This window comes from Ictalurus furcatus, chromosome 14, assembly GCF_023375685.1.
Source record: "Ictalurus furcatus strain D&B chromosome 14, Billie_1.0, whole genome shotgun sequence".
In the NCBI taxonomy this organism is placed as follows: Eukaryota; Metazoa; Chordata; class Actinopteri; order Siluriformes; family Ictaluridae; genus Ictalurus; species Ictalurus furcatus.
This window is the reverse complement of record NC_071268.1, coordinates 24,143,494-24,157,514: the sequence shown is the minus strand read 5'-3', so window position 1 is coordinate 24,157,514 and position 14,021 is coordinate 24,143,494. Positions and strand designations below refer to the sequence as shown.

The window sequence follows — 14,021 nt, the reverse complement described above, 5'->3', positions numbered from 1 at the left end:
TCCGACCGCTGGGAAGTCCACTGAACTCCCTGCCATGTTCACGGAACCAGTTTGAGACATGGGAGTAGCCAGTATAAAATGGGTAACTTGTGTCCATAAAGGGATGCACGTGGTCAGCGATTAATACTCTGAAAGGCTGTGGCATTCAAATGATGCTGCCTTGTGTCACCAGTTCAGGCTGGTAGTGATGATGTCATGATGTGGGGAATGTTTTCTCAGCACCTGGTCACCTGGTCTTTTTCCAGTTTTCCGAAACCGTACAGTTTTAGTAAGCTTTTTGGTGAGGGTTGATTTCCAGTGCCTGACCTTTTTTGTGTTTCGTTTTTTGAGAGACGTGAGTCGGAGCGCTCGTTTTTCTGGGATCTGGCACGCCAGTTAAAACCTATCCAGAGAGCTCATGTTTATTTATCCGTGTTTAATAGTGTTGCATTCTAATGCACGCCTTTTTTGCGCGTGAGATCTGTATGGATCACGCAAACACCGTCATACACGCCGGCCAATCACGTGGCAGCAGCGCAGTGCATCAAATCATCAAGAGCTTCAGTTAATGTTCACGTCAAACGTCAGAATGGGGGGAAAAGTGCGATCCGTGTGAGTGATCATGGCATGGATGTTGGTACCAGATGGGCCGGGTTGAGTATTTCGGGTACTTCCGATCTCCGGGGATTTTCACACAACAACAGGCTCTGTAGCGTTTACACCGAGTGGTGCGAAAAAACGAAAAGCAGCGAGTACGCGACGGTTCATTCTCCAGCTTTCCGTATCTGTTTCTAGAACATTCCGTGTGTTAGAAGGGGCCTCCACTAACAACAGTGGGTCAGATGTTGTGTAGCCTCAACCACGTTCTGCTAAATGATTTCTCCGTGCTATGGCTCTTGGTCCTTAAGACACGGTTCTGCTCGTGCACCAAATGACACCAACATCGCATAACTGACATAATGGGGCGGGGCGATGTTTGTTTTTAGATCACGAATGATCAGAACGTCCCCACGTCGTTGTTTTTAATAACCAGACTTCACTCTATTCTCCGGTCCAGCTCGTGTTCTCCCCGATAATAACGAAGAGTAGGCAGTTCCTTAAATTCTTTCGCTCTGTTTCACAACACGGCAGTACGGAAGCATAGCGCAAAACCTATGGTTGTTTGCAAAACATGCAAAGACAGCATCCTGGAAACATGACGAACCTGTTTTAACCACCCAGAAAGGACCCCAAAGAGTTGTGGCGCATAAGGGGAGCGGATCTCTCCCTATGAGAAAACCCGCAAGTGCTGGAAGAACACGACTGGTGCCGTGAGATTTGACCCGCTCCAAAGATATCTAGTCGTTTGGTACAGATAAACGCTTCAGTCGGTCGTCTTTAAGAGCCCTGTTTATAGTGAATGTAGAGTTGAATTACGGAACGTACATCCACAAACCTGAGGTGTAAGAAACGGGACATGATTTGAAGTCAGGGAAATGCTCCCTGGAAAAGGCAGGAAGTTTACATACATGCGCCTTGCAGAATCTGCCAAATGTTAATGATTTAAAATAAAGAAATAAGAGGGATCATAAAAACTGCATTTTTTTTTTTTGTTTGAGTGCTGATAACAGATGTTTATAGTCCACAAGACACAATAATAACTGAATTTACACAAATGAATCATTTCAAAAGTTTACATACCCTTGACTATTAATACCGTGTGTCGTTACCTCTATGATCAGCGACTGTGTTTGTTTTGTGAGAGTTGTTCATGAGTCCCTTGTTTGTCCTGAGCAGTTATACCGCCCACTGTTCTTCAAAAAAATCCTCCAGGTCCTGCACATTCTTTACTTTTCCAGCATCTTCTGCATATTTCAAAAGGTGCAAACATTTACTGATGCTCAAAAAGGGGGAGGGGGGGGTGTAAACTTTTGAACAGGATGATCGGTGTAAATCGTAGTATGTGTGTATGTATGTGTGTGTGTATATATATATATATATATATATATATATATATATATATATATATATATAGATATAGATATAGATATATATATATATAGATATATATATATATATAGATATGTGTGTGTGTGTATGTGTGTGTATATATATATATATATATATATATATATATATATATATATATATATATATATATATATATGTATATATATATATATATATATGTATATATATAAATATAAATATATATAAAATGTATGTATGTGTGTGTGTGTGTGTGTGTGTACATATCCGCTAAAATGATGTTGTATGGAAAACCATGTTGTGCGTCTTTGTTTCTCCAGGCTTGCATTGACGAGAACGCTGAGATGGTGCAGTTTCTTGTGGAGAGCGGTAGTGATGTGAACCGAGGGGACAACGAGGGTTGGACACCCCTCCATGCAGCTGCTTCCTGTGGCTTCATCCAGATCACCAAGTCAGTGTGTTTGTGTGTGTGTGTGTGTGTGTGTGTGTAATTGGATGGATGGATACTGGATGTGTGTGTGGAGTGTGCGTGCTTGTCACGCTAAGGCTTGTTTATACTTTTCGTCAAAGTGTATTTGTGTTGTGACGCACAAAGCGGAATTATGGGTAATGCCGCGTGCACACTACAAGACTTTCAAAATCTCCGACTCGCTGACAGTTTCACGCGACACGACTCGAACCGCTTGCGATAAGTTGTTTGGTGTAGGACTGTACACAAAAGACGTGATTGCTCTCTGACTACGCGATCTTTCACCTGGAGAGATCCCGCTTTCTAACGAAAATAAACATGAGCGCCGTCTGTCATGTGACTCACTGTTTTGTACAGAAACGAGAAAAGAACCGTGTATTAAGAGAACACGCGGGGGAAACACAGGTTGGCTTTTAATGCTGTGCACCGGTACGAATCGGGTCACGTTTGTGTTTATTTTTATTGTTCCGAACAACCATTTGGCTATGACGTGCAAAATAAGTTCTTATAGAAGTGATAGTATTGTGCTTCATTTCCACCTCCCTCACAACTAGATGGATGATGAACTGGATTCTGGGAACTCCTGCGCAGATACATTTAGTTTTCCCTCGGATTGGTGTTTTTTTGTTTTTTCCCATTGCTGTACTTGCAGCTAGTCACGGAGTGGTTCACGCTACGTATTTCTTCACAAAGAAAATCAAACATGCTTGAAAATATCTCCGCCTCTGCACACTCGCTGACTGAGAAAATCGCATGGCTGGACGGTGCACTGCTAGTGGGCCGGTCTAGAAGAGGCGTTTTCACTCACTGACTGACTGAGTCCCTTTGTCTAGCTAGGCGAATTTAAATCTAGCTAGCCTTAACTAGTTAGCAGTTCGTAAACTAGCCCAGCTCCATGTCATTGTGGGATAGTTGGAGAGAGAGAGTTAGCTGGTTAGCTGAAGTTGTCATTTCACCTATGTGTGTCCCCCCTTACTCAAATATCATCGAAGCTAATAACTTGCGTTAAATGATTGGGATCGAGAATGGCTTGAAGGTGTTTTTAGCTACAATCACATGACACTTGGGCGTGGTTGAGCACCCTGTTTTATTTAAGAACAGAGATCTATCCAAGTCTGATCACATGTTTGTAGAAGTGCATCATGGCACGAACAAAGCAGATTTCTGAGGACCTCAGACAAAGAGCTGCTGATGATCATCAGGCTGGAAAAGCTTACAAAACCATCTCTAAAGAGTTTACACTCCACCAATCTACAGTCAGACAGATTGTGTAGAAATGGAGGAAATTCAGCGCCATTGTTTCCCTCCCCAGGAGTGGAGACCAACATAGATCTACTCCATGAGCAAGACGTGTAATAGTCCACGAGGTCACAAAAGAACCCAGGGTAACTTCTAAGCGTCTAAAGGCCTCTCTCACACTGGCGAATGTTAATGAGTCCAACATCAGGAGAACACTGAACGACAATGGTGTGCATGGCAGGGTTGCAAGGAGAAAGCCACTGATCTCCAAAAAGAACATCGCTGCCTGTGTGCAGTTTGATAAAGATCACGTGGACAAGCCAGAAGGCTTTTGGAAAAATGTTTTGTGGATGGATGAGACCAAAATAGAACTTTTGGTTTAAATGAGACGCGTTATGTTTGAGAAGAACCTTATCCCATCTGTGAAACATGGTGGTGGTGGTGGTAGTAGTATCATGGTTTGGGTCTGTTTTGCTGCATTTGGGCCAGGACGACTTGCCATCATCGATGGAACAATGAATTCTGAATTATACCAGCGAATTCTACAGGAAAATGTCAGGACATCTGTTCATGAAGTGAATCTCAAGAGACAGTGGGTCATGCAGCAAGACAATAACCCTTAACACACAAGTCATTCTAGTAAAGAACGGTTAAAGAAGAATAAAGTTCATGTTTTGGAACGGCCAAGTCAGAGTCCTGACCTTCATCCAATAGAAGTGTTATGGAAGGACCTGAAGCAAGAAGTTCATGTGAGGAAACACACCAACATCCCAGAGTTGAAGCCGTTCTGTACCGAGGAACGGGCTAAAATTCCTCCAGGCCGATGTGCAGGACTGATCAACAGTTACCGGAAATGTTTAGTTGCAGTTATTACTGCACAAGGAGCTCACACCAGATACTGTAAACAAAGGTTCACATACTTTTACCCCTCACAGATACGTCATATTGGATCGTTTTCCTCGAGAAATAATTGACGATGTAATATTTTTGTCTCATTTGTTGAATCTAATTTTAGGACTTGTGTGAAAATCTGATGTTTTAGATCATATTTAAGCAGAAATATAGAAAATTCTAACGGGAAAAATTTTAAAGCACCACTCTCTCTCTGTGTGTGTGTGTGTGTGTGTGTGTGTGTGTGTGTGTGTGTGTGTGTGTGTGTGTGTGTGTGTGTGTGTGTGTTATATATGTATAATTTTAGACCCTACACAAATAACGTTCTCAAATAACTATTGTTGGGAACACTGAGAAAAGCCTCCTGGGTGAAGCGGTGTTTAAGAAGACCGCAGGAGTATATTGCTAAGAATTTAAAATATGAAGCACTTTTAACACTTTTTTAAAAATTCCCATTTTCTAATTCATGACGTGCTATTGATAGTGTCCACGTCTTTTATACCATTTTAAAATGACGATTAAAATCGAACGAACTGGCATACAGACTTTTCCCCTATTTCTTAATTTAAAAAAAAAAAGTAGTAATGAAGAAAACCCCTTCTATGAACATTCCCAACATGTGACTGACTTGGAACCTTGTCCTCTGTGTCTGTGTCGCAGGTACCTGATCGAGCACGGCGCACAGGTGGGAGCGGTGAACAGCGAGGGGGAACTTCCTTTGGATGTGGCCACGGAGGAAGCCATGGAAAGACTTCTAAAGGCAGAGATCAAAAAACAGGGTGAGGGGGGAGGAGGAGGAGGAGGATAAATACGCTGAATGAACAAACGGAGCGAGAGAAGGAGAGACTTTACAATACACAGATATGCAAACAGTAATAAAAAAGGAAGACAATGGGCTGGAGAAAACTGATCCACGGGTCTGTGTTCAGTCTCTAAAAGGTACACACGGTCCCCCTCCAAAAGTATTGGAACAGCAAGGCCAGTCCTATTGTTTTCAAGACATTTGACACACACGTGCTATCAGACAAACGGTGTACGTGATCAGACTTACTGTAGATGTTCGTCAGCGGTGTCGTTCCGGAGCCACGTTCACCGCGTTGACTACGTTCCATCAGAGTGACGCTGGTGTCGGAGTTAAATTGCAGGATTCCTCGGAATAGTGGCATTTTCACGCGTTCTCTATGGAGCAAAATCCTGTACTGTTAAATATTTCACCGCAAATTCTTTTCCCCAACCCCCCCCCCCGTGGTATATAGTAGGGGCGTGACCAACGATTCGTTTCCGTGCATCGATTTGAAAGGCGCCGATCGAAACGAACCGTGGCAGCAATCATAACCGGATCGTCGTTCGTTCTAATAGATAACGCTGTAAATAAACGAGTAGGCTAGCAGGATGATTTGCTCGTAACTCTGATACTTATCATTCTTTACGTCTGATACTTAAGAATACTTCCTTCTCTACGTCAGCGTTACCCATGAATTTAACGGTAGGCCTACCCCCAGCAAAGACAACGTTCTGAGCGGAGTCGGTCCGAGCCTGCTAAACCGAATGGTATCGCGGCAGATTCGGTGGTATTGGCAAATATCGAAATCGTTGCCTTACAAATAATCGAAATGGTATGCTTTGGAAGCCTGAGGTTTACACCCCTAGTCTATAGTCACTAGTATGACTGATCGTGTGTGTGTGTGTTTGCATTGTATGTTTTCATGTCATGGTATTGCATACCCATTTTGTAAGTATGAGAGAGAGAGCTGTGTCGAATAGCAACTCGCCCCCTCTGCCTCGTTTCGTTGGGCCCTTGCATCCGACACGGCGCCCTCTGCCTCGTTTCGTTGGGCCCTTGCATCCGACACAGCGCCCTCTGCCTCGTTTCGTTGGGCCCTTGCATCCGACACGGCGCCCTCTGCCTCGTTTCGTTGGGCCCGTGCATCCGACACGGCGCCCTCTGCCTCGTTTCGTTGGGCCCGTGATTGTTTTAAATTAAATCGGTTAGTGTGATGCGCGTCTGTTTTTCCGGGGCGTGTCAGACTGCAGTAGGACACAGTGATGCCTTGAATTTGTCATTTAGTATAATCAGTTAAGGCACAATCTACCTTCAAACCATTGTTCCATATTAATAACGTTACCAGGAAATCCATGAGACACTGAAGGAGATTAAAATAATGTTAATTATGGGGGGAAAATGACCTTTTTATGCTCTAAATCCTGATCTTTTCTTACAAGACAATGTATTGATATTGCACTGGTTCTCTTTACTGTCAGTACAAATAAATGTAATATTTTATTCGTGTTGGTATCGCCTCGTGAAGCCTGTATCGGGATACGTCTTGTATCGTGGCTCTTGTGCATCACCTCATGCCTAACGTTTTGTGACGTTTATTACCCACTCGAAGCTTGAAATGAATCCCAGTATCTCCAATGAAAAGCCAGCGGTTGTGTTATAATCAAGCAGCTACAGCATGTGAAGCTAATCATAAATTGCATGTCAAAAAACAAACAAACCGTGTGGTAAGCTCAGGCTCGTTGTTTTTTTGTTTTTCCTGAAAAGCAAACGGTCTATAAATAAATACGTTTAAACATCAATCAGCCATAACATTAAAACCACCTGCCTCATATTGTGTAAGTCTCCCTTGTGCTGCCGAAACAGCTCTGAGCCGTCGAGGCACGGACTCCACGAGACCTCTGAAGGTGTGATGTGGTATCTGGCACCATGACGTTAGCAGCAGATCCTTTAAGTCCTGTCAGCTGCGAGGTGAGACCTCCGTGGATCGGACTTGTTTGTCCAGAACACCTCACAGACGCTCGATCGGATTGAGACCTGGGGAATCCGGATGCCGAGTCAACACCTTGAACTCTTTCTCATGTTCCTCAAACCGTTCCTGAACAGTTTTTGTATGCTCTGACCCGGTCGTCCAGCCATCGCAGTTCGGCCCCATGTTAGAGTCACTCGGATCCTTACGCTTGCCCATTTTTCCTGCTTCCAACACATCACATTTTGAGAGCTGACTGTTCTCTTGCTGCCTAATAAATATATCCCACCCCTTTACAGGTGCCACTGTAATGCGATAATCAAAGTTATTCACGTCACCTGTCAGTGGTTTTAATGTTATGGCTGATCTCTGTGTGTGTGTGTGTGTGTGTGTGTGTGTGTGTGTGTGTGTGTGTGTGTGTGTACATAATGTAAATAAAATTCTAAGCTTACCCATGCATGTCTGTCAGGTGTGGACGTGGAGCATGCGAGGAGAGAGGAGGAGCGAGTGATGATGCAGGATGCCATGAATGTTTTGGCAGGAAGTGGTTCTCTGGTGCCTCATCCCAACACTAAGGCAACGCCACTGCACGTAGCCGCAGCTAAAGGCTACATCGAAGTGCTCAAGTGAGTGTACGCCGTGAACTGGCTCACCCAGCACTTCTAGTTTTTACAGGCTGAGGTAAAACAATATTTTGTTTGTGTGTGTGTGTGTGGGGCAGGGTGTTACTGAAGTGCAAGTTGGATGTGGACAGTAGGGACTGTGATGGTTGGACCGCTCTGCATGCCGCTGCTCACTGGGGGCAGGAGGAGGCGTGCGGTCTCCTCGTGGATCATATGTGTGACATGAACGCTGTCAACAACGTGGTGAGTGCATCAGTACTCTTTATATATATATATTTTTTTCCCCCCCTCTCTCTCATATTTCAGTGTCCGTCTGATATTAAGGTACTTTTTGTGTAGGGTCAAACGGCTCTCGATGTTGCCGACGAGAATCTAGTGGACAAGTTGGAGGAGCTGCAAAAGAAGCAAAATGCAGTAAGTATGTGTGCTTGTGTGTGTTTGTGCAGTGTGGTATGTTCCACATGAGAAGCGCTATCTTATCACTTCGCTCTCTGGTTTATGTTCAAAGACCACTTTCACTCTTTCAAGAAAAGGTTATCTGTGCTGGAACGCACTCTGAGAGCCAGCAGTTTGTTATAACACACACACACACACACACACACACAGAGAGAGAGAGAGTAGAGTAAGTTATTGCAGGGCAATACTCCTCAAGCCAGGAGCCATATAAGGACCTCACACAATAGAGTGTCAGACTGTGTTTATTATATTACCTTTTGCTATTCTTTGCCAGTTACTTACATAAAGAAGGCTTACTGTAAGGCCGCTGAGGTTTGTTCGACGGTCAGGGTTTTAGGGAGAGACGGGGTGGTGGGATTTCGGTGGGTTTTATTGTCGTTTCATCCTGCCGTCATGTCCAAATCTTCAGATGCGTATAGAGAAACTGAAGATCCAGATGCCTGTTATTGAAACCAGTCCACCCATCTCTATGGCACCAGTCCGTCCTCGCAGGTAACACACACATACTCTCTCTCTCTCTCTCACTCACACACACACACACACACACGGAGTGTGACTCGGATGCGGTCTGCATGTTATTTCACCCACCAGCTCTGGCCTCACATAAAGGACACAGTATTTGAATTGCATGTGTAAACATAAACACAGACACGAAGATGGCTAAAATGGAGGTCTTGAGGGATTTGGAGATAAATTCAGAGGGATGAGCGACCTGGTGAATAGTATATTAGTGATTTAGAACCGTGTATAAAATACACCGTGCCGTCTGATCTTCATTTCAGTATGGTTTCGTTTTCATGTGCGAATTTTTCGGTCTAGTAGATGAAGCACATATTCCCGAAGGTATCGGAACCCCAGTCTGAACGACGTATGTGGTCGTTAGAAAATTTGCGGTTAACGCACCGGATCCTAAATTGGGGCGCCAATACCTTTCGCACCCGTAGCCGAAACCGCCTGCGCACTCATTCGCTTCACCTGTTGTGTTGCTCTCACCGATTGGCTGGTTTGCATGTCACTCGTACTCTGCCGGCGGTGTTGGACCGCCCCTGCAGGACGTCCATCTCTCGTATGAGCAGCAAGGAGAAGATCACGTTGCACGAGAGAGAGAAGCACCCCCCGCCGTCCGCCCTCCAGACTCCGCCCACGGAGGAAGAGGAGGAGGAGCAGCCGAACACCCAGAGCCGTCCAGGTGCACCGTCCAAAGCGTCCAGCAGCTCCAGCTCCGAGGAGGAGAGCGAATCGGAGAGCGATGCTGAATCAGGTGAGATTTGTGGAGTTCCTGTGCCTCAGACGTGTGTATGGTCCTCACGTTGACACTGGGGAAGCAGACGGACGGGGCACGTGCAGTATTTAGTCCGTCTAGTTTTCCACAAAAATGTGTTCTGGAATATGAATTATGAAAGTGTGTATTATAAATAAGGAAGCATATTTGATGGGATTCATCTTCAGTAAAGCCAGTAAACCATTTACTCGTGTAGGCTTGCAGGCAGTTTAAAATGCGAACTGGTTAAACTGGCATGTGAGTTCAATCTGAGTGCCAGGGAACAGAACAGGAGTGCTGTGATGTATATGATGTTATGTTTTTGGATATCTTGGCTGAAGATTACAAAAGAAATCTGAATACAGTTCACAAAATACTTCTGATTTTTAAATTGACTTTTTATTTAGTTATTCATTTATTACATTTTGGGCAACACAGTGGTGCAGCGGGCGCTATTCCCGCCTCATGGGTTCACCATCCTGTCCTCCCCGCCTATCCGTCCTGTCCTCCCCGCGTTACCGTCTGTCCTCCCCGCGTTACCGTCTGGCCTTTCCGTCCTGTCCTCCCCGCCTTTCCGTGCTGTCCTCCCCGCCTTTCCGTCCTGTCCTCCCCGCCTTTCCGTCCTGTCCTCCCCGCCTTTCCGTCCTGTCCTCCCCGCGTTACCGTCCTGTCCTCCTCGCCTTTCCGTCCTGTCCTCCCCGCCTTACTGGCTGTCCTCCCCTTTTCTTTTTCTAGTCGGCTTAAATTTGTGCAATATGAAACCAAATCTGAGCGAATACAAAACAAAGCAGTATCTCTTTGAATCTGAAATGGTCAGGGCGAGGCAAACGAACTAATACTGTGGAAAAATACCCGCGTATCAGAACACAGCACCGGAGTTACTGGTGTTTTGGATTCATTTAGAAGCCTCTTGTGTGTCTATTTCAGAAAAGGCAAAAACCAGGGAGTTGATCAACAACTTGAACAACAAGCGCAACAGCGCTGCTCCTATAACGAGCACGACCAGCAGCACCAGCACCACCGGCACCACCGGCACCAGCAGCACCAGCACAACAAACCAGGTTAAAAAGGTGCATCATAAAAGCTCTGTACTGCAGACCTGCACAAACACCACAGCAGCACATCATGATCCGAAACGCACATGAGGATGAGATTATTCGGGCAGGACACGGTGGTTTGGAGAGTTTCGAAAACTCTGAACCTTTAAATGTGACTGGTTTAAGGTGCCGTTAAGACGAGCCGAAAATGTTCGAATGAATGTGTTCGGGTTTACTTCTATCCTGTTACATTGTGCTGTGCACGTCTACATAACAAATAATGTGCTACACAAGAACATACCATGACTTACGGTATTCACTCGCCTTTCATTTCATCATATTAATTACATTTCTTTCTAAGAGCTGTACTTTTGTTTTTTTAAGATTTTCAACTTTCACTCCTAATGGCACAGTGTTGTACTTTCTAAGCTAAGGGGCTTTTGGGTGTGTGTGTGTGTGTGTGTGTGTGTGTGTGTGTGTGTGTGTGTGTGTGTTTAGCCGGAGCCGACACGGCCTGCAGCGAGCGAGGCTCCCGGTTCGTGGAGGACGTCTCTGCGCAAAGCGGGCAGCTCGGTAACATTGGGAACCTCAGGCGTGTCTGATGCAGCCACGGAAAACCCACGGGGCACCGAAAACACCTCAAGCGTCGGGATGTCCCGCTCTGCCTCCAGTCCGAGACTCAGCTCAGACACTGACACGAAGGTAACACCCATGCACATGCGTTCATACTCATACACACACTCCTAGTTCTCCTGGTTCTTTCGCGTTCTTTTATCAAGCACCCCCTGCTGGCAGGTAATGTAATTTTTTTTTTTTTTTTTTTTTTTTTTTTTTTTAATTCTCTTTTCTTCTGGTCTGCTAGTAGGTGTTACTGACCGCACACGGTATATACACTACGTCCACACACTGGTCAAGTGTCAACATTGTTAACGTTCCGGAGTCATCTCCTGCCAGCTCAAACGGATGAAAGCGTGTGTTCGTTGCTCGGAGTGTTCCAGAGCTCACGCTAAATCTTAGCAGTTTTTTTATTTTTATTTTACTACGCCGCTGCTGTTTTTCAGCTTGGACAAGTACCGACACTGAGAGTTCCGCATGAGGCAGGATGGAAAGCTCAAATTACACGTTTTGTAAGCAGATTTACTCGTTAGTAGTGGTTTTACCGGTTCTCGGCGGGGGGGGGGGACAAACACAAACACCAAATCTAGATTTTTATTTATTTTAGTTTTTATTTTTTGCTGTTAATTTGAATACATTCCTATTTCTCTGTTAGTTAGAGTACCATTTGTATAGCTACAAATCACGTTTGGGTCTTGTTTTTTTGTTAATGTAGTCACGTTTGTTGCTCAAGTAAGGTAAAGAGTTGAGCGTGTTCAGTCTTTGGGGTTTTTTTTTTTGTTGTTTTTTTTTTTAAAAGACAGCCAGCGACTCGGTTATTTCATCCGGAGGGAATTCATTCCACCACCAACATAAACACATGTTCTCTGCCTCCTCTGTGCAGGAGCCCAGGTTAGCCCGAGTGCAGCCCACACCGTCCAGACGCCTGTTCAGCGTTGGAGACAGCAACACCACCGGTAGCACCGCAGACAACCCCAGCAGGTCTGTGTGAATGAGAAAACAGCCAGTACGTCCTGGTTTTATTATTTACCCAGACGAGACGTGTGATTTTGATCTTGTGCACAGCTGGTTGAGCAGGAGCTCGTCATACACACGAAGGCTGAACAGCCAGTCAGGCAGTGAGCCGGCAGCACAGAACCCTTCTTTACCTCGTAGGTTAGTACCCCTAACACCCACCCCCCCACCCCCCCACACACACACGTGCACCATGAGCATGTGTATGACCTGCTTTTAACTCTGTGTCCCTGACTCCAGCTCATCTTATGGAAGGAAACTCGATGACCCCACACAGGGAACATCTGGACTCAGTCGCCTCAACAGTATAGTGGCTCAGAGGTGTGTATGTTTGCACTAGCAGTATTCAGAAATAAATGCGGCCATAGAGGCGAGCGCCTTGTTTTTGTGACTGTAAAGTAAATTATGAATATTATAAATTCTGGACTGAAAGCACAGTGGCTTAGTGGTCAGCAACACATGCCTCGCACCTCCCCGGGGTTTTGGCTTCAAAGGTTAGCATGTTCCCCCCGTGCTTCGGGGGTTTCCTCCGGGTACTCCGGTTTCCTCCCCAAGTCCAAAAACACGCATTGTAGGCTGGTTGGCATTTCCAAATTGTCCATAGGGTGTGAATGGGTACATGATTGATTGTACCCCGCAATGGGTTTGGCACCGCGTCCAGGGTGTTCCGAGTCTCTTGGGATAGGTTCCAGGCTCCCCAGCAACCCTGTGTAAGGTAAAGTGCTACAGAAAATGGAAGGATTGATAAGTTTGTTTCAGTACAGTTAATATACGAAAAAATAAAACAATCCTTTTGAGAGATGGACCTTTAATTACAGGTGCATCTCAAAAAATTTGAATATCGTGGAAAAGTACCCTTTTTTTTTTTCCCCCTGTAATTTAAATCGCATTGCGCACGTCACTGTCGGTTATCTTGGAGTCATCACCTGTTCAGCTTCGTTAGAGAAAACGCTCGAGATATCTTTTATTCGTGTTTTATTATTATTTTATTTTATTTTTTTTGCTAAATTAGTGTCAAATTCTTGCGTCTTTTCCAGACGCGTTAATATCGACGCCTTTCACGAGTCACTCCTTTATAAAGTGACCCTCTGCAAGCAGTTTCCTACACTGGCCTGTAAAATTTGAATTCGGGTTTAGTGTACTAACAGCGCATGCTTTCTGCTCGCGCAGGTTAGCTCAGGAAGAGTCCGAAAAGAAGGAACCCGTCTCCACGGCGACAACTACGACAGCAAGCGAGCAGGAGACGAAGCAGCGGAGGAGGTGAGTGTAATCGAGCCGGTGTGTTTGTGACAGTATTATTATTATTATTATTATTATTATTATTATTATTATCGGTCTGGCTGAGGATAAATTGCAGTCAATCTCATTTAATAGAGCTGTAATTAAACATACTGTGTACAGTGTCTTATCCAGCCCGTGTGTGTGTGTGTGTGTGTGTGTGTGTGTGTGTGTGTGTGTGTGTGTGTGTGTGTGTGCGCAGATCATATCTTACCCCAGTACGTGATGAAGAGGCTGAAGCTCAGAGGAAAGCTCGCTCCAGACACGCACGTCAGTCCAGACGCTCTACTCAGGTTCGCTTGATGTTAAACTCGTGACCTTTGACCCAGTCAGGACAATACGCACCACCAATATAATAATAATTCCTTAGATTTATATAGCTCTTTTCTAGGCACTCAAAGCACTTTTACCTTGTATGGGGGGGATCTCCTCAACCACGTC

General features: G+C 45.0%; 1 protein-coding gene across 4 annotated transcripts in view; it reads left to right on the top strand.

Moving 5' to 3' along the window:
* Positions 1 to 14,021, top strand: part of zmp:0000001167 (protein phosphatase 1 regulatory subunit 12A) — a 37,127-nt gene that overhangs the window by 17,522 nt on the left and 5,584 nt on the right. For 2 of the 4 annotated variants that reach the window (XM_053641395.1, XM_053641393.1), the window contains exons 2-15: positions 2,268 to 2,398; positions 5,207 to 5,325; positions 7,766 to 7,922; positions 8,018 to 8,162; positions 8,259 to 8,333; positions 8,785 to 8,867; positions 9,428 to 9,636; positions 10,564 to 10,706; positions 11,172 to 11,375; positions 12,172 to 12,269; positions 12,354 to 12,443; positions 12,543 to 12,623; positions 13,473 to 13,562; positions 13,783 to 13,873. In XM_053641395.1, coding sequence (XP_053497370.1) covers positions 2,268 to 2,398; positions 5,207 to 5,325; positions 7,766 to 7,922; positions 8,018 to 8,162; positions 8,259 to 8,333; positions 8,785 to 8,867; positions 9,428 to 9,636; positions 10,564 to 10,706; positions 11,172 to 11,375; positions 12,172 to 12,269; positions 12,354 to 12,443; positions 12,543 to 12,623; positions 13,473 to 13,562; positions 13,783 to 13,873 — 1,716 coding nt within the window. The remainder of the gene's footprint in view (positions 1 to 2,267; positions 2,399 to 5,206; positions 5,326 to 7,765; positions 7,923 to 8,017; positions 8,163 to 8,258; positions 8,334 to 8,784; positions 8,868 to 9,427; positions 9,637 to 10,563; positions 10,707 to 11,171; positions 11,376 to 12,171; positions 12,270 to 12,353; positions 12,444 to 12,542; positions 12,624 to 13,472; positions 13,563 to 13,782; positions 13,874 to 14,021) is intronic. The other 2 variants (XM_053641394.1, XM_053641396.1) reach the window with 2 other exon arrangements.